At 40.5% G+C, this 18,843-nt stretch overlaps 2 protein-coding genes across 4 annotated transcripts; both read left to right on the forward strand.

Annotated features, from left to right (window-relative positions):
- The first annotated feature begins 134 nt into the window (after positions 1-134).
- On the forward strand, positions 135-7,074 carry LOC137175779 (zinc finger protein 184-like). 2 transcript variants are annotated; one of them, XM_067581664.1, is made up of 7 exons: positions 135-345; positions 1,931-2,139; positions 2,552-2,644; positions 2,773-2,865; positions 3,277-3,387; positions 3,784-3,907; positions 4,383-7,074. In XM_067581664.1, exons 1-7 carry the CDS (start codon positions 321-323, stop codon positions 6,065-6,067), a joined length of 2,340 nt encoding a protein of 779 aa, XP_067437765.1. In that variant the 5' UTR covers positions 135-320; the 3' UTR covers positions 6,068-7,074. The 2 variants fall into 2 exon arrangements, with proteins under 2 accessions (XP_067437765.1, XP_067437764.1); XM_067581663.1 differs by lacking the exon at positions 135-345 and adding an exon at positions 1,169-1,351.
- Positions 7,075-7,676: 602 nt separating this feature from the next.
- Positions 7,677-18,636, forward strand: LOC137175816 (uncharacterized). Of its 2 annotated transcripts, XM_067581710.1 has the most exons (13): positions 8,346-8,478; positions 9,955-9,994; positions 10,489-10,677; positions 10,778-11,167; positions 11,872-12,225; positions 12,367-12,753; positions 13,197-13,399; positions 13,715-13,822; positions 15,205-15,297; positions 15,518-15,628; positions 15,919-16,042; positions 16,871-17,173; positions 17,359-18,636. In XM_067581710.1, the coding sequence occupies exons 4-13, from the start codon at positions 10,873-10,875 to the stop codon at positions 18,213-18,215; spliced, it is 2,835 nt and encodes a 944-aa protein (XP_067437811.1). In that variant the 5' UTR covers positions 8,346-8,478; positions 9,955-9,994; positions 10,489-10,677; positions 10,778-10,872; the 3' UTR covers positions 18,216-18,636. The 2 variants fall into 2 exon arrangements, with proteins under 2 accessions (XP_067437810.1, XP_067437811.1); XM_067581709.1 differs by lacking the exon at positions 9,955-9,994 and having other exon boundaries at positions 7,677-8,478.
- Positions 18,637-18,843: the final 207 nt, after the last annotated feature.

Genomic DNA, 18,843 nt, shown 5'->3' on the forward strand with positions numbered 1-18,843 from the left:
AACTGAAAATATAATTATGAGTACCATTTAAAGATTATATATAAACACTAAATCATAACATCATGATTCAAACAGATGTTTCTGTGGTGTCTGTTCAGACGACTTTTATTTTACATGCTCACTTCCGCCGGAAGTACTCAGACTTTTGTTTTGGAAAGCCGTTACAGAGCGGCCGCCATTATTCTTCCTGGCTTGACGGTCGGGAGAAAGACGGTTAAACACTTTTTAACATTATATTTCCGGGTAAACTGCAGCCTTCTCAGCCGGTTTGTGCCGTCGGGCGATTGTCTCATGAATTAGCGACACACCGTGCGGACAGAATGGAGAAACGGTCCGACAATGCGGGTAGGTTGCTAAGCTAGCGCTAGCAAGCTAACAGTAGCTGCCGCCGAGAGAAAGGTGGTGAGAAAATAAGATGCAATGACATCCATCTGTTGCTCAGAACAGACTGTTTGCATTCAGCCGCGGACCAACATGCAGATATCCTAGTCTGTTCAGCTATTTTGAGGGATGTTTAGTAGTTTGCTAGCTGTCGAACTTCAGCAGGCTGTTTCAAATTAAATAATCGTTGTCGGCCACTGTGTCGTGTAATATCAGCTATCACAACTCCTTTGAATATTACGCTGCCCATAAGATCTACCTAAAGTTTGAATTTTGCAGTCGGTCGCAGTTTGGCGCTTATTCTCTTCACGACCGCACATGCACGCGCATACTGTGCACACATTAGACCCTCTGCAGTTTATCTGCAGTTATCAAAGCGAGTCGTTTGCACTGCAGCGCCCCCCACAGCAGCTGCACACACCTTCAAAACCAGGCTTATATACAGTGACATTAAACACACATTTAACAAACCCAAGGGACATCATCATCGCTGCTTAGACTGGTGGAAGACTTACTCAGATGCTTTACTGAAAAGTGTACTATGCAGGATTTCCTAAGAAACAATATATAGACTCATACAAAAGTAATCCCTCCCAATCATCACTTATGACCCACTGGAGCTGTGTGGCAGTGTATGTACCTGCAGAGACCCTTCCCTCTGCCTGTATTTTCTTTTTACTTTGCAGTGGGTGTGTTGCCCCCAGCCAATAACAGCGCGCAAAGTGAGGGGTTGGGATTCGTAGCGTATCGACCGGGTTACATCGCTGTGTCTGTCTCTCTCCTCTGCTCCGCTCTGCTCTCTGTCTCTGTGTCATGGATATATAGAGAGCTGCAGGTCTGTGTGTCTGCTTGACCGAGGGCTTGGCTGAACTACACATGCACAGAGCAGAGAGGCCACAGCAGACAGGATGAAGCTCTTCATGCACACAAAACTCAGCAATGCAGCACCTTCCTACAGGGTCGTGCGGAGGTGTGGGCGTGTTTATTTGTGTTTTAGAACGTAACCACCATGAAACAATGATAAAATAATGTTTTATTTATCTGATTCACGGCTTTGTTCTCATCAGTGCCGCCCGCGCTCTTCATTCACTCTCTAGCTCACTCAACCACCGCTTCTCTCTCTCTCTCTCTCTCCCCTCTCTAGTTGAGCCGGGGAGGAGGAGCCAATTTTGAATGCCGTGTGTTTACAAACACTGACAGTACAAAAGTTGAAACAATTGAAACATATATATGTACATATATATGAATAGAAATATTAAATGGATAGGATATATGTCCTTAATGGGTATATGTGTCTATGCTGCCTTCATAGTTAAGTTGAGAACTGGCAAAGGGTATGAAAAAGTGAATTCTGGCTAATGAGAGTCTAAAAAGACATTCATCACTCAATTTAGAGAAAGCATACCAACAGATGAAGGAAAATGTAATAATTGATCAGTGACATTAAAGACTTGTCTACATGAAACCTGGCCAGCGTCCTCTAACGATAGAGGTATTTCTATATTTTCATGCATGCTAACAGACTGGCTTTATGTTGTGTTTTGTGCAGGTGTTAGAGGTGGCCTTCCCCTGGCCTCCCTCCGCTTGATGGCGTCCCCTCTGCAGCTGACATACTCGTACATATGGCAGGTCATACGGCAGAGAAACGTGAAGCAGTATGGGAAGGTGGAGGAGTTTGTGACCATGGTGACGCAGACTGTTCCTGAACTCATGAATTTCAAGCAGACTGCCCAGCTCGTCTTGGGGTTGAGGGCAAGGGTGAGAGTTTGCTTTCATCTATTGTGTATGTGTCTGTGTCAAAGAGTAGAACTTAATTTAATAGGTAGATAACATAAGTAAACCTTAAGAACCCTCCAGCTATCAGACAGTTTCTTTAGGTACCACATACCTGATGCTGTTTGCTCTCCGGGCTACTAAAATGCATGGCATGACTTATTAAACATCAAAGTGCTCTTGCCACACAGCGTTGATGAACTCCACATGTTCCTTATTACAAATCACACACACATCAAGAACAAAAAGAGCATTTGTCATCATAGCTTTACTCCCTTTGTCTTTCCGTGTGGTTGCAGGCCTTGTTCCATTGTAGATTTTGTGCTTTCAAAATTGTCATCTTTGTTTTTTGCATGATTTTTCTCATGACTATAATTTCTGTCTTTTCTTGCACTAGATCATTTTGGATTTGCTCCACAACGAGGGACCACCAGATTCCCGGGCTATTCAGACTCTCATAAATAAGTTGAAAGTCTCTGCATCTTCAGGGGTAAGAATGTGAAAATTTTCTTCTGATACGTACACAGTTGCTTGTGTTTATATTTATCGAGCAGATTTGAGCTTTAAATTAAGCAACTTAATTTATGAATTAAACCTGAGTTAATTTCTGTGTTACAGAAGGACTCTGAAGTGGATAAATCTCAAACTAACTTCATGGTGCTGGTCCAGAATCTGCTGAAAAATCCGACTGAGAGGAAGCGTTTCTTCAAGGTATCCACATCTGTCCACATACTAATATAATATAAACATGTACACACACACACACACACACACACACTGTTAATACTCAGCTAGATGGAGTTGACCTGCATTGCATCTTGCAACATGTCAGTTTTTTCAACCACTTTGACTCTTTTTCACACCAACCTGTTGCTACTTCAATCCAAAGAGAGTGTTTATTCATCAAAAGTGTTGAAGTCTCCCACATCTTATATTAAAAACTGAAGGTGGATGTTGTTTTTCATTTATTTATTCTCATGACAGCTATTTCAGTGATATGTACAGACCTACATGTAGAGATACAGTGCATTGAATTCATAAAACTCTCCTTTTGACCAAAGTTTAACACAATTTTAAGGTCACAGTACTGTTAATTTCACACACACAAATCTCTCTCTGCAGGAAGTGTTCCCTGTTCAGTATGGTACAAAGTTCGATACAGCGCTTCAGGCTCTGACCGCGGGCCTGGTGTGCAAGCTGGAGCAACTTCTTCCTGTTCCCAATCTCTCCCAGGTACGCACATGTACGCTAGTTGTTTGCATTTAGTTTGGGGCAGTCACAGCAGGGTAGGCTAGTGGTTGGAAACAGGAACTATCTTTCATCTGGATCAGTGGAAAAACATGCTTGAGCAAGGAGCAGAGTTCCTCTCAGCTCCATGGGTGTCTAGTAGTTGCACTTTATTGACTGGCCAAATAGGTAATCAATAACACACATTAGAGTATCTGGGCATTTTCAGAGTGCCTGCAAGAGTGAATTCCAATCTTTTCCAGACATCTTTAATCCACGTTTGAATGTTGCATCAAACCAACCATCTGATATTGGACTGTGAAGATACAAAAAACATGATCTGACCTGAAACATACACAGCAAACTTATTCATTATTTTTATTTCCTACTTCTAAATCTCAGCTTGGTGCCATGATCTCATCGGAGCCCAGTGTCCTGGAAGCATGCGGAGGCTTCATCCCTGAACCCGGCGACCTGAAGACTCTCCTCCTGCACCAGCAGTCCAAGGGAATCCTTAGTGGGAAAGGTATACTTGAGTTTGTTTGTATGAACATATGATGAAACCCAGACAGATAAGACATGTTGATTATGTAGATGTGCAAAACAACTCTTAAAGGAAAGGAAGAAAGTGAGAGATACATCAGAGAATTGATAGATCAAATAAAAGCAGCCCTACACTACAGCTATATGTCACTTCAGTTTACCTTACCCTGCCTTAATAATTGTTATTAGATTAGTAGAACACAAATAAAATGCAAGCCTTTAGAAGAGAGGATAAGGGATGCTACTTAATACTTCTGCAATATGTTGTATTACATGACTTTTCATGAAAGGTTTGCTGTGGTTTCACTCAATAATAAAGTTTTATACTTGTATTGTCAGCTTTTAATTAACTTGAAAGTGTTTTGTGATAACATAGACAGGCAGACATGTATACAGAGAGATACATTTGTTGAGTAAATCATTGAAAGAAATTAACAAAGACGTCTTAATCTGTGCAGCAACCATCTCATCTTCGGTGGGCGACTGTGTGCTCTCTTCACTTGCCTTCCGGCCCAAAGCAGTAGAACCACCACCACCACCCCCAGAATCACCAAAGCGTTTAGAGGTCAGCCTCCAGGACACAAGCCCTGCTTCCCTCAGTGACACCGAAGACTTGGGAATGATGTCAGATGACTCTGACAGCCCAGCAGTCCCTGCCAGTGTACCACAGGGGAGAGCGCAACACAGTGATAAAACAGACGATGGGGTTGCTGCCAAGGAAACAAGTGTCACAACAACAGCTCCTGCGGACAATCTGGTGCAGGAGAAGAGCTCTACACAGGAGCAGTCCGCCACGAGAAGGGAGGAAGGAGTACCACCACCAGCACCACCGGAGAAACCGGACCAACAGCGGCTGCCCTTGAAATCAATCCCTTTCAAGGTAGTGCAAGTGCCGATCAAAACCGCTCCCACCTTACAGAATGCAGGTAGCACAGGAACAAAAGACAGCCAAAAGCCCACGACTCAGCGAGTCACACTGCATCAATGGGTGTCACAGATTGCCACTAATTCACTCTCGCTCCCTGCCTTGCCACCACTTCCTCCAGCCAGGCTGAGTGTGGACGATGACATGAAGCCAAGCATCAGAAGAAAAAAGCAAATTAGGCCTCCAGCTGACAGGTTTACATGTGCCGTGTGCGATAAGACCTTCCCTTATCAGTCGAAGCTAATGGACCACGAGCGCATCCATACAGGAGAGAAGCCTTTCGTGTGCACGGCATGCAACAAGAGTTTCCGAACACAGGCGTTTCTCAACAACCACCTGAAGACCCACAGCACAGCGCGACCTTACGCTTGTGGCCAGTGCGGCAAGTGTTTCACCAAGTTACAGAGCTTGTCAAAGCACATGCTCGCTCATAGCGGCCAAAAGCCCTTCTACTGCAACATCTGCAACAAGGGTTTCACGCAGTCCACCTACTTCAAAAGACACATGGAGTGCCACACGAGCCAGATGACGTTTCCCTGCAAGCACTGCAACAAAATCTTCCCAACGGCTTTCAAGCTGTTAAACCACGAGCGCTGGCACACCAGGGATCGCCCTCACATGTGCGAGCGTTGTGGGAAGAGATTCCTCGTCCCCAGCTTGTTGAAGCGGCACATGGGCTATCACATTGGCGACCGTCAGTATCTCTGCTCCCAGTGCGGAAAGACCTTTGTCTATTTGTCTGACCTGAAGAGGCACCAGCAAGACCACGTGCCCAAAGCAAAGATCCCATGCCCTGTTTGCCAAAAGAAGTTCTCCAGCAAGTACTGCCTGAGGGTTCACCTGAGGATCCACACCAGAGAAAGACCCTACCGGTGCTCTATCTGTGAAAAGACCTTCACTCAAGTCGGGAACCTGAAAGTTCACATCAGGCTACACACCAACGAGCGCCCTTTCAGCTGCGATGTGTGCGGGAAGACCTACAAGCTGGCGTCCCATCTGAACGTCCACAAAAGGACTCATACGTGCAAGAAGCCCTGGACGTGCGACACGTGTGGGAAGGGATTCTCCGTCCCCGGCCTTCTGAAGAAGCATGAGCAGTTGCATACGAGGGAAGCTAACCCTGACTTCTCCGGCAAACGGAGATACAGGGGTAAGCACAAGAAGCACTCCCTCAAGAGGAAGTATGATGAGGAAGACGAAGGCAGCGATGATTATTAACCAAAGAAACATATTTTGTAATCAATAGGGATGCTCTGATCACTGATTTAATGTAACCTAAATCCTCCCTATCCGGAAAGCTACCGCATAAGAGACCCTTTGAATGTGCAACCATGTCATTTTCAAAGTTTGACTTGCTACCTTGTGGCAGTGACGATTAGGTGGGGCTGGGTAGTTAGTTTTTCAGTGATGGTAGGATCATTTTTTTCTGATCATCGAAGAGTCACAATTTGAGTTATAATGGGTATCACTACCCAACCAGCTGGACGATGTCTCCAAATAAAGTCCACTGTTTTACTGTATATCAGTGCTGTTTTTCATGTAATTAGGTGATGTGACAAAAAAGACTTAATGTAACTAAGTTACCCTGAGCTGTCACATTTTGAGAAATATAAGATAGCAATGTTGTGTTTTGAACATTTTCTGATCTATTTTGAAATTGTCAATGGTTAGTAATCTTTTTCATTCCTAAAACATGTGATAGGTCCTGAAAGTTGAAAAAATATATTTTCCCAAAGGTAATGCTTTTTCAAGAGGCTACCTTTACTATATCCAACATTTTAAAAATGGGCATCATGTAAACAGCATTTCAACGCATGTGACTGTGGAATATATCTCTGCTTTGTAATTAAATGTTCAATGTAGTGTCATTAGCAAACATTTAACTTTGTATGTAACCATGCACTGTAAACATTACAGCTACTCTGCTTTTGTTTAAGAGTGAAAATAGTCTGATTTATGTTTATTAGGATTTAATTTTTTCCATCAGTGAATGTAGTTATAGATGCTCTAATGGAGTTGAATTAACATTAAGAATTAAGTTTAGTTTTGGCACTATAAAAATTTAACATTATGCAAATGTGTGATAAGTTGTCCTGTGAATTACCTTTCCCTTTGCTTATCCTGTTATCAGCAGCCATGTATATAACCCATCAAGTAACATATCTGTTCAACATTTTCATTGTTTTGTTGTTTTATAGAAAAAAATAAATACTCATTGCAAAGAACTGTCTTGTTGCTTTGTTACTGCACCAAACCATCTATCATGAGCCCTGAAATGGGACCTAGATAGTTTATGTTTAACATTAGTTCAAGGAAACAAAAGCTATCAGTGCTCAAAAGCGCCATTGATTGACCGTTCTGAAGCCATAAACAGCAGTAGTGGAAAGTAAGTATATTATTCAAGTACTGTACTTGTACTTTACCTGAGTATTTCCATTTGATGCTACTTTATACTTCCACTCCACCACATTTCAGAGGGAAATATTGTACTTTCTACTCCACGACATTTAATTGACAGCTTTAGTTACATTTAATATGAAGATTTGACACAATGGATAATATAACAAGCTTTTAAAATACAACACATTGTTAACTAGCTCCACCTCCAGCAGCTACAACAGTAACGTGCTGCTTACACATCGCTTCGGTATTAATAATCTAATGATGTCATATATAATATCAGTCAGAGGGACCAAACCACTACTTTTACTGCAATACTTTAACTACATTTTGCTGATAATACTTATTTATTTTTACCTAGGTAGGATTTTTCATGCAGGACTTTTACTTGTAACTGAGTATTTTTATATTTATGTATTGGTGCGTTTACATTAGCGAAGGATTTGAATACTTCTTCCACCACTGGTAAAAAAGTAGACTTTTTTTTTTCCTTCCTTCCTTTCCGTACGTTTCTCATGACTCATCGGCTTTATTGATGTATTTAACGCTAACGGCTTTCGTCTTGTCTAAAAGTAGGGTATATTTTATGAGACCAGAAGGTAAAAGCACATTTCCACTGGCTCGTTATGGCACGCATTTGCCTCACGCACGGCACGTCTTAACCGCAGGCTCCGCCCTCAGCCGAGCCGTAACTAGGTAACAGTCACCTGACTGGCTCAAATATTGTGTCGTCATCCAAGCGGCAGCAAAGAAGGAGCGCCATTTTGAAAAAAACAAAACAAAAACAAAAACAGCCAAACCTTCCACCATTCACCCTCCTCTTGTTAGTTGTTGTGAGTTTGAGGAGAAAAGAAGAGAAAAGAGCATGGAGCCACCATCAAAGTGGTCTTATGTAGAAACTCAGGCACTCATTGCGGTGTGGTCAGAGGAGAAAATCCAGCGTGACCTGCAGGAATCACTCAGAAATGAGAAGGTGTTCAGGGAAGTGTCAGGTCGACTGGCTGCAATGGGGATGTATCACTCTGCGAAACAGTGCAGAGAGAAGATAAAGAAGCTGAAACAAGATTATAGGAAAATAAAAAGAAACAGAAGTGAGGCAACTGGGAAGATCTTCAAGTGGTATGATGCTTTGGATGCTATCATGAATAAAAGAGCAGCTATTGCAGACAACACAGAGCAACAGTCAGCCACCATGATACTCGAATTCCTGGTAACAGACGTGGGAACAGGTACGTTCAATTTGTTATTGTTGCAGAAGAGTCCAAGTCTCTCCAATAAACACTACAAATAGCTGCAAGACAACATTAAATAAGGAGATTTCATCTAATCGTTGAGTCAACTTTTCAATTACACTCTGTAGATTTTATTTCTCAATCTAAGTGTTGCTAGGAATTAAATTCTAGTGAAGAAATTACAAAACCTTTTTCAAGATTCAACAGGTTTTACTGTCACATGCACAGCAACACAGCAGTATATAATAAAATGAGAGAGAAATCTACAAATATACATTATATTGCACATTGGTGTGCAGGTGCGGTATTGCACATAAGTAGTAAATAGATAAATAAGTTAATTGCACATAAGTGATGGGTAAAAAATACTTCTGATAAAAATATAAATACTGTGTATTGGGGAAGAGAGTGTGTGTACGAGAGGAAGAGAGAGAGACTTTCAACGGTAGACTGTATTTGAACCTACTTTTCAATAACATGTTGCAAAAAAGTAGTATAGGTTTTAAAAATTATACTGAAATTAGCCAGTGTTTATAAATGTAGAATGTAACTCCTCAGGTAGCTAAAAATCCACAAATTCTCAGAAAAATGACTGACTTCAGACTTCCTGAGACTTGATCTCAGGGTCCTTTATGGTTGCAACAGCCCTGGTTACAGAAGAGTTTTATGTAAAAGAAATATGTACGCAGTCTTGTGAAGCTGTTATTAAACACAGGCCAATTGTCAGGTATTACTAATTAATGGGAAAAGGCATAACTAGAATAGTTGCTAGAAAATGTTCTTTTCTGTCACTCCATTAGTTATGAAAAATTTAATTATTTTCACTTGTGTTATCTCATTTTGAGTATTGTTCAGTCACACGGTCTGCTTACCTTGCAAGGCAGCTGGATTTGCGAGATCAGACATCACAAGATCACCCGAGAATCTATCTTGTCAGGCTTTGAGTTATCAGCGTCCTATGAGGGTTCTTGATCACGCAAATCTAGCTGCCTCGCAAAGTAAGATGGTGATAGACAGATGGTTCATCCAATCACCTGCCAAGTATTTTTTGAAAGTGCCTGCCCTTTTCCAAACAGTTTTCAAGGACGACTTCTCAGATGGTTCTGTGTAACAAACCATCAGGTCAGGTTCATGGTCTGCTGCAAATAAGAAAGACCTTAATGGACTTCAGTCAGTCCAGAACAAGGCTGCAAGATTAGTTCTAAGATATCCGTACGACACCAGCAGTACTGAAACAGACTGTCCTGGTTCCCAGTAGAAGTTAGACTTCATTATGGCATATTAATATTTATAAAGAAAGTAATATTATTAGGTACGCCCATTCATTTTTGGACCAACTGCAATATCCAGACCGATACATAATTACTCCACGTTTCTTAAATAACTGCAATTTAGTAATTCCTTGTCCTGGTTTATTCTGTTTTTTAATAAGATACTCCTATATGTATCCTGTTTTTATGATGTATTTTGAAGGTGTGGACCCCAGGAAGACTAGCAGCTGCTGTGGTGGAAGGTAATGGGGATCCAAATAAATAAACAAATAAATTAATCAACAAATGACTGAAAAACAATCTGAATCACCTCCAATTTTTATAATTGCCAGGTACAGAGTACAAAAAAAACAATGTTGTAACAATGATGTTACAAGACTTGGCTACTTGGCATATTTTCATCTGCAGTCCCCGGGCAAAAAAAGTACAAATACTACAAAATACAGTTGTACAATGAGTCTTACATTTTCTGTAGTGCATAGACAACCACACACACAACAACTGTCATCTGCTTAATGTACATTATCATAGTTATAGAACAAAACATTGGAATCACTGTGTTGCATGCAGATGCATAAAAATATAAATATAAGGATAGACTTGACGTGTCAAATTACGGTTGACAGGACTGGTTTCTTCAAAATCAAGCATTTTTGTTCAGCAGTATTAAAAATAATGTCATTGTAACATCCTCTGCCTGTACAGATTAATAGCATCTGTCCATTTTCTCTTGCAGATTTACCCACTACAATAGACCTTCCTGGTAGCTGCACCCTCATACCCTGCCCTGCAGCACCCATCCCAACACCCTTCCTCACAGAGCACCCAGTAGATACAAGTTCCTCCTCTGTTCAACCAGAAGATGCTGACGCTCCCTCTTCAAGCACCCCAGTGACCCCCAATACAGTGCAAACTTCAGTCAAAGGCATGCATGTTAATCCACTAAAACACTGCCTCTAAAAATGTACCGAGTTTAGCTTTTTCCATTTCATGACTTGATAAATTATGATCTGTTGCTTTCACAGATCACACAACCTTGTGCCGTTGGTCAAAAAGAGAAGTCCAAGCATTGTTGACACTTTGGGCAAATCCTGCCATCCAAAAAGAACTCCTCCTCAACATGAGGAATGAAAATGTTTACACCCGCCTCAGTGAAAAACTAGCTTCGCTTGGATACAACAAAGCGCCAAAGAAATGCAGGGAGAAAATCAAAAAACTGAAGCAGGAGTATAAGAGGATCATGAGCGCTAATCACAGGAGTCGAAGCAACAGCATCCGTACAAGTGTGTGGTTTGCCATCATGGATGATGTGCTCAGTTCCCAGGCTGCTGCAGCAGCAGGAGCAGCATGTTCACCAACAACAGAGCCCTCACTGCCCACTCTGTCGCACTCCAGCTTGGATGTGAACACTGAGGGTAAGCAGAAATTCAAACCAGGAACCATTCAGATGCTGGTTTTTGATAGTGTCACCAAAGTTTATTTTCTATTGTGCGCATGTGAAAGTTTTCATTTATGCAATTTCAAACAACCTACAGCAGGTGCTGCTAGAGAACATATAAGCTGGTCCACTGGGAAGTTGAGGATGTAGTGGTGCTTTAGACAAACAGCAGTTGCAGGAACAGAAACTTTCTATGTACAAAAAGGAGAAATATTTGACCAGCCTCAGCTCCCAGCTTATGTTATTGGACCACAATAGTAAAAATATTGAACATGGCCAGGGTGAATTTAATAACTGGAATTTGATAACTCTCTCTGTGTTTGGACTTTTTTAAGCCTTGGAACTCATTGTTGTTGATATAAAGTTGACTAAGGTTACCTTTTCTGGTAAATTCTCATTTATTCAAAGTAGCTAGAATGCAGCTCTAAATAAGTGTTAACTATGTCTTCTTTTTATAGTTGTTATTGATGTTTTAAGTTGTTGCTCTATTTAAATTTGGCATGTTGCGTAGTTATGTTGCTTTCTTGTCTTGATCTGATTAAAAAAAGATTCAGTCATTAAATGAATGAATAAAGAGCTGTATTGTAGAACCCCTGTCTGCAATAATAATAATAATCATTATGATTATACTTTTTAAATTTAATCTCCTTCATTTTATTTTGCTTTTTTAAACTTTCACAGATGAAACCCAGTGGTTGCCTGATGAAGTCCAAGTGCTGATGACTCTCTGGGCACAAGCAAACATTCAGAAACAGCTTCTCACCCCAGCAACAAACAAAAAAGTCTTCACTTACCTCAGCAATGAGCTCACTTTGGTGGGTTTTAACAAGACAGCAGATCAGTGCAGGCTTAAAGTGGATAGCCTCAAACAGGAGTACAAAAAAATCAAAGAAGCGGAACCATACAAGGATGTTAAAAGCGACTGGTTTGCTATTTTGGATGGTTTCCTTAGCCCTGATGGAGAGGCATCTACAGAGATGGATTCATTTGCAGTGCTGACACAATTTAAATCTCCAGAAGATGTGTATATAGATAGTAAGTTGTTTCAAACCTCGTAATATCTAAAGACTATAATGTAGAAGACATTCATAATTAGGGAGCATAAGCTGATCAAATGATTATCTGCATCTATTGAGAATTGTCTCTGTATTAAATAAGTTAAATTGCTTTCAACAGATACATTGCGGGCTGTTTGGACATCAGATGAAGTCAAAATACTGCTCACCCGATGGGCAGAGGAGAATGTCCAGGAGCAGCTTCGATCGACTCAAAGAAACGAGAGAGTGTTCGCTCAGCTGAGCTCAGAGCTCGCCACTCAGGGTTTCGATAAGACCACCAGCCAATGCAAGTCAAAGATAAGGCTGCTGAAGAAAAAGTATAAAATCGCGAAGGAACAGAAGGACTCTAAGAAGCAAAAAAGCAGATGGTTTGTTATAATGGATAAAGTCCTTGGTGGTCACAAGCCAGATCCTGAGACCAAGCAAGCAGCTGAAGACACTGATTCAGGCGTTGCACCTCTGCAGACATCGCAGCGTGACATCTCTGAAGCAGCGGATGACTTAGGTAAAATAAGATGATGTTTTTTGTATTTTACAACTTACAGTAACTGCAATATGTGATCTTTTTTTGTGTTATTTTGTTATAAATTCTGGTAATATTTATAAATTGCAAGGCTGCAGGGAAACATTTTGTACTAAATCCCCAAAGGGTGACAGACAGTGATTGAATGTTTTAATGCAATTGCAGTACCAAAGGCAGAAAAACAAACAGATTTCAGTTAATTCAGTCCCAAAATCAAGTCAGAGCTTCCAACATTCTTATATGAGAACATCTACGAAGTAAGGAGCCTGGAATTTGGTCTGTCAGGTAGGTAGGATATTTATTAGTGGTAAGTTTATGGTATAAGGTTATATATGATTTGTTCTGAATTGTGTTATTTTATGTGGAAGAGTTTGATGACTAATCCTTTTTTCTTTTTGCCTTTTTTTTTCTAACCTCATTTGCAGGCGGTCGCTTGTCCTTGTCGTCATTGTGTCTCCTGGTTCCAACCTTGCGTCTGATGTGTGCCTTTGCGTGGCAAGTGGTCCAGTGTTGTAATGTGGCACATTATGGAAAGGTGGAGGAGCTGGTCAGAATGATGACTGAGCTGGCTCCAGAGTTGCTGACTCCCAGAGAGAAAGTACAAGTCCTGCTCAGGCTAAGGGCAAGGGTAAGACACATTAAAGCGTATTTTTGTTTAACTTCCATTATTTTTCTCACTAGATTTATCTTTATATAGTAAATGTTGTTTTTTAAGCATCAGTGGAGTGGATTTCTAACAAAAGCTAACCTACATCTGAAGTGTATTTGATTCAAATTCAGCAACAAAATAATGAAGTTGATCCTTTTTGATGTAGCATTACAGCTGTACAGAAGCTACATCCTTAAATTTGATCTCAGAACATACAAAAACAAAATCGAGGCAACCAAAAATAATTTACCAAGCACTTCTAACAAAGTGTTACTTATGTGGTTTTTTTTTCAGCGTGTGCTGGAGCTGTGTTGCAGTGAGAGCACAGCTAACCTGATGAATATCAAGCCCCACATGGAGGTCATTCAAAACCTCAAAATAGGCTCCAACTGTGGTCAGGAGGTATGTCTGCAGGTGTGGTGAAGAACTGAGCTGAAACAGAGCTGTGGAGCGGTGTGTTGATTCTCAGTTTGGTCTGCATTGTTGCCATCCGTTTCACATTGTGTTGTTTGATTTACTGTAAATATTTCTTAATGAGGATTTAAAATGAAATATAACTCAAATGAACAAATTAGATGGCCCTGCTGCTGTCTGCCAAAAAACTCAAGTATTTAGTCATTTTAACATATTTTACAAAGAGGGACATGCAGAATAAAGAAACACATCACTGGTGTTAAAAAGAACATACTTACTCAAAGGTCACTGATCTTATTGGACTTAAAAAAGAAACAAAGAAATAGCAAAATCAACATGGTTGATAACGTACTGATAACTGCTTAGAACTTGGAGTTTGTTGGGGTTTTTTCTGTGCTCACAAGCAAAGCTGAAATTTGAGTTGATCTTATTTCACCTCTGTATTTCTCCATTTTTATACAGTCTATGGTATTTCTTAATGTATTTTATTGTCACCCTTAGCACCCCAGCAAGGCTTTAGCTGTGCACAGTGGACAATGAACTGATGTTCTGTTGTCATGTGGCAGGACAAGCTCCTCTGTTGTCCCTACAGGAGACAGAAGGGAAAGGTTGCTGAACCTTTTGAGGTCAAAGGCAGACTCTTCAAAGTCTAAATTAAGTAGCATTCCTCAATTAACCCTCTTAGTGCTTTAGAGAGCATTGAGGACATCCTCCATGGATCTCCACCTCACTTTGCCCGAGGCAATGATCTTCTCCCCTCTGACGCTTAGGAAGGCCCCATGTTGTCTTTATGACTGCACTTAATAGGAGGTCTTTGATTTTTGCCTGCCTCCTTTATTCCCGTGGGTTTTCGGTCAGAGCAGATTTCTCCTTGATGTTTAATTGATGTTTCCGTGCATCTGCTTTTCTCTCTTCTGATGCAGAAAGAGACAATATTGTCAAGCCATTTGAGGGTTTTTGAGTTGTGCCGTTTTCACAGATTCTAATTTAATTTCCTGTGTTATTGAATGTCCAAAACTCAGGAGCACACATGCTCCTCACTCATCACTACAATGGATCCCTGGTTTAGTCAAATCAGCTGGCAAAAAGTCAAATCAATCATAATGGAGGATATGGAGGAATGGTGCATTTTTGGCACACACCAAATGACCGATTGAGGGTTTAATATTATACTAACATGTACCAAATCCCAGAAGTTGTCTTTCATGTCTACCTCTGGTTATATGTCACATGACCCTTGCACTGGTCAGTGTATCGAAGCATCACAGTCAGAAGCAAAGAGCTGAGGTTGATGACATTAGAAAAAAACTAGTCCGTGATTCAACCAATATGTTTATTTTTATCTTGTTTGTTTTGATACCAAATATTAGGAATTGGAGGAGTTGGAAAATTCAAAGACAAACTTTGTGGAGGTTGTTCATTCCTTGCTCGAGGACCCAGAGGAGAGAACTGTGTTTTTCAAGGTCAGATATTCTTTACACCCTTAATGAGTATCTGTTAAAGGGTTGTTTGCATGTTTTGATATAATTAATAGTTTTGTAAGTAATATTGAGATAGAGATAATCAGTCAAGAGAGTGGACATATGACAGTGAAACGTTTTTCTTTCGTAATGTGAACAAGTACACCCACCAGCTGTGTGTGCAACGTGCACATGTGATGATTCACATTCCTTTTTTCCTCAGGAGGTCTTCCCCATCCACTACGGCCAACAATATGAAGCCACATTGCATTCATTAGTGTGGAAATTCATCTCCAGATTGGATCATCTATTGCCTGTACCGGATATTAAACAGGTGTGCACAGTTTTAAATATTAAACAGAAGACTACAATTACTACTATATTTACTTAATGATCCTTTATCTTATTAAGCCTTGGTAGACAGCTGCTCACAGAAATGTTTGAAAATCATGTATACAATAATTTCAAAGCAAATTCTGCACAATAGGGTTTGGTCAAATTAACTGTTACCTACTGTGAGCAACATAGTGAATAAAGAGCTAGGGAATGATGAATCATATTGTGTAAACATGGTCATGCCGTTGTCTTTGCAGTACATGCTCATTATCTGCTTACACTTTTCAGACTGCAGAGTGGCTCAGCACTGACCCGTCTGTCATGGAAGAATGTGGACAACTGGTTTTGGAACCTGATCAGCTGAAGGCCCTGCTGCACGTCCATCATCAACAGTCAGGAAACACAAACAAATGTAAGTCATCTGCTACAGTGTGTGAGGAAAACAAAAAATAAACTAAATAAACCGCCTGCCCTATGGCCATCTAAACCATCTAGCAGTCTTTAAGAGACATAATGTGAATGTTATTTGGAACATTCACTGACTTCATTAATGAGTTTCTGTGCATTTTTCTGCACAGTAATTTAAATTAAAAACATGCTTGATGTTCCAGTGATTGTGAGAGAAGTAGTGAGAACACAACAAGTTTGGACGCAATAAAACTTGTTCTTTTTAGAAAAAAAAGTTGATCCACTTTTTTGTATTTTCTTTTTTCTGCATTTTAATTCTAACCACATAATTCTAAATCTAACCAGATTCACGATTCGGATGGTGATATCAAAACGTGTCATGAGCTCAATAAACATGACCAAATTTTTAAGGTAGCGGTTGAAAAATATTCTGACTTTGGGAAAAAAAGGTCTGAAAAAAGTGCCGGATTCTACAATGAAATTTGAACAACACAAGTGCTACAGTATGCACCCCAAAAACGTGGTAAGTCCATTGAGTTGTATGATGAGATGTTTGGCGCTGGTTCGGCTGTTCTCGCTATAGCTGTATTCTTTAGCTATAGCATGTAATGTTAGCTAACGTGCACAGAAATTTCTGAATATATAAATCATATTCTTTCCCTTATGTATTTAGAAGGACCTTAATTATTGTATTAATCAATCTATTCTCGAGTACACACCGTGAAACTAAAAGACCCACATTGAGTAAAATTAGTTGTCTCTTGGTATTATATGTACATCTCACAATATCATGAATGTTTGCACTTATAATGTTTTTTTTTTCTCCTCACAGGCGGCTCTGACACTCAGAATATGTTTTTGCCAAGGCTGTCTGTTTCTCACAAAGCAAACCCAAAGCAACTCTTTCAGGAGCAAATCAGCTCAAACTCAAGTGAATGCATGAGATCTGGCTCGCAACAGGAAATTTTTGCAGGTGACGAAGATGAAGGACCTTTTTATTGTAGTGAGGAGGAGGAGCCCATTGAAGAAAACAGTACTGATCACAAACCAGCTGTGGAGGACTGCGGCAACGGAAGTGAAGACCTGAAGTTGAAAGATGAACAAAGTGATGACCTAACAACTGTAAACTGCTGCGGTATGGCACTCCATATTCATTTGTTTACATATCTGTTGTAATTTTACAAGGATGGGAATTCACAGATTGAAAGAAATTGATGAAATTAGAATTTGTAGTCATTCCATACTAACTTGCTGTTAAAATATTTAATTTCTGCTGCATTTCACTAAAACTAAATCCCCTCATCATCTTATGTCTTTCAGAGTCACACAGTTGTACACCTTTAAGACTGCAGACCTGCTCTTTGTGTCCCTACTCTGACAGAGAGATGTCAGGTCTTCTGCAGCACATCAGAAAGGTGCATATGATCCAGGAACCCCACCAACCTCGCTCTAAAGATCCCAGGATAGACAGCGTCCCTCAACAAGTCAACAGAGAAAAGTGCACTCCAGAGATGAAGAGCACAACAAACACTTGCGACTTTTGCGGGAAAGTCTTTAAAGATCTTTCAACCCGGAACAGCCACAGAAAAACACACACTCTGCCTTTCCACTGTGACATTTGCGAGAAGAAGTACTCCTCCAAGTGGTCCCTGAACGTGCACCGTCTGACTCACACGGGCGAGACGCCATATTTGTGTTCGCACTGTGGCAGGGGATTCAGGTCTTCATACAGCCTTGGGATGCACGTTCGCATTCACACAGGAGACCGGCGCTACAAATGTCACATTTGCGGGAAGACTTCGATCCAGCACCTGGCGAGACACATGCGGATGCACAAAGGGGAAAAGAACTATCTGTGTACAGAGTGCGGGAAGGCTTTTCTCTCCTCTGGGGAGTTAAGGCTACACATGAGGTTTCACACAGGAGAGCGGCCTTACACATGCAAACACTGCGGGAGAGGTTTCATTGCAAAGTGCCTGCTAACAGTTCATATGCGCCAACATACAGGAGAGAGTCCTTACAGGTGTTCTTTGTGTCCGAAATCCTTTCACACTTTGAGAGCGCAGAAAAGGCATGTGAAGATACACTCTAACAAAAAGTCTTTCCAGTGTTTGAAGTGCGGTAAAATATTCCGTCAAGAAGACACTTTTAAAATGCATGTTCAAACACACAAATGACAGTACTATGCAATGTTTGAATTCAAAAAGCTTTAAGTGATTGTATGTCATTAACAACCAGTCTGGTTTAAGAAATATTTCTGTCTTATCTGTGATAAGCTGATATTGGCTGAAATCAGCTGTGCTAATATGTGAAACAGCCTTTAATCTCTATGGCCCAGTAATGGAGTTGAGGAATATCAGCACGTGTGGTTTATGTTGTTGTAATTGTGGAAGATAGGTTGCTAAAAAAATACAGTTACTGTTTTAATGTATGAAGACCATCTCAGTCAATGCTACCCTTCAAAACACATTGTAATTTGGTGCACAGACAATCTTAAGTTTTTGTGTGAGCCACAGATGTTTTACCTGGAAGTGTTTATTACTGAATAAAAATAATTGTATTAAAATTGACAAAGACAAATTAAAATTTTAATAATGATTTGACTTTCTTTTATTCTGAGAACCTGAGTGAGTGCCAACCTTGAAAGGTCAGTTCACCAAAATGACACACATACACACACAAAAAGAAACATTTTCTCTCTTACCTCTTGTGCAGATGGTGGGTTTTATTTTCCATGGTTTTGAGAAATCCGTCTCTGAGATTTCTGCCTCAACTCAACAAAGACCATGGAGATGAATAGAATTT

This window comes from Thunnus thynnus, chromosome 23 (genome assembly GCF_963924715.1).
Source record: "Thunnus thynnus chromosome 23, fThuThy2.1, whole genome shotgun sequence".
NCBI lineage: Eukaryota > Metazoa > Chordata > Actinopteri > Scombriformes > Scombridae > Thunnus > Thunnus thynnus.

What these genes read in the sequence shown, in the direction of transcription:
- LOC137175779 (XM_067581663.1), top strand. Translation starts at nt 1,321, where the DNA reads ATGCAGCACCTTCCTACAGGGTCGTGCGGAG. An exon ending in TCCTACAGGGTCGTGCGGAG is followed by an intron (nt 1,352 to 1,930) that starts GTGTGGGCGTGT and finishes TGTTTTGTGCAG; the next exon opens with GTGTTAGAGGTGGCCTTCCC. An exon ending in TCTTGGGGTTGAGGGCAAGG is followed by an intron (nt 2,140 to 2,551) that starts GTGAGAGTTTGC and finishes TTCTTGCACTAG; the next exon opens with ATCATTTTGGATTTGCTCCA.
- LOC137175816 (XM_067581709.1), top strand. Translation starts at nt 8,115, where the DNA reads ATGGAGCCACCATCAAAGTGGTCTTATGTAGAAACTCAGGCACTCATT. An exon ending in AGTGCAAACTTCAGTCAAAG is followed by an intron (nt 10,678 to 10,777) that starts GCATGCATGTTA and finishes TTGCTTTCACAG; the next exon opens with ATCACACAACCTTGTGCCGT. An exon ending in CTGTACCGGATATTAAACAG is followed by an intron (nt 15,629 to 15,918) that starts GTGTGCACAGTT and finishes TACACTTTTCAG; the next exon opens with ACTGCAGAGTGGCTCAGCAC.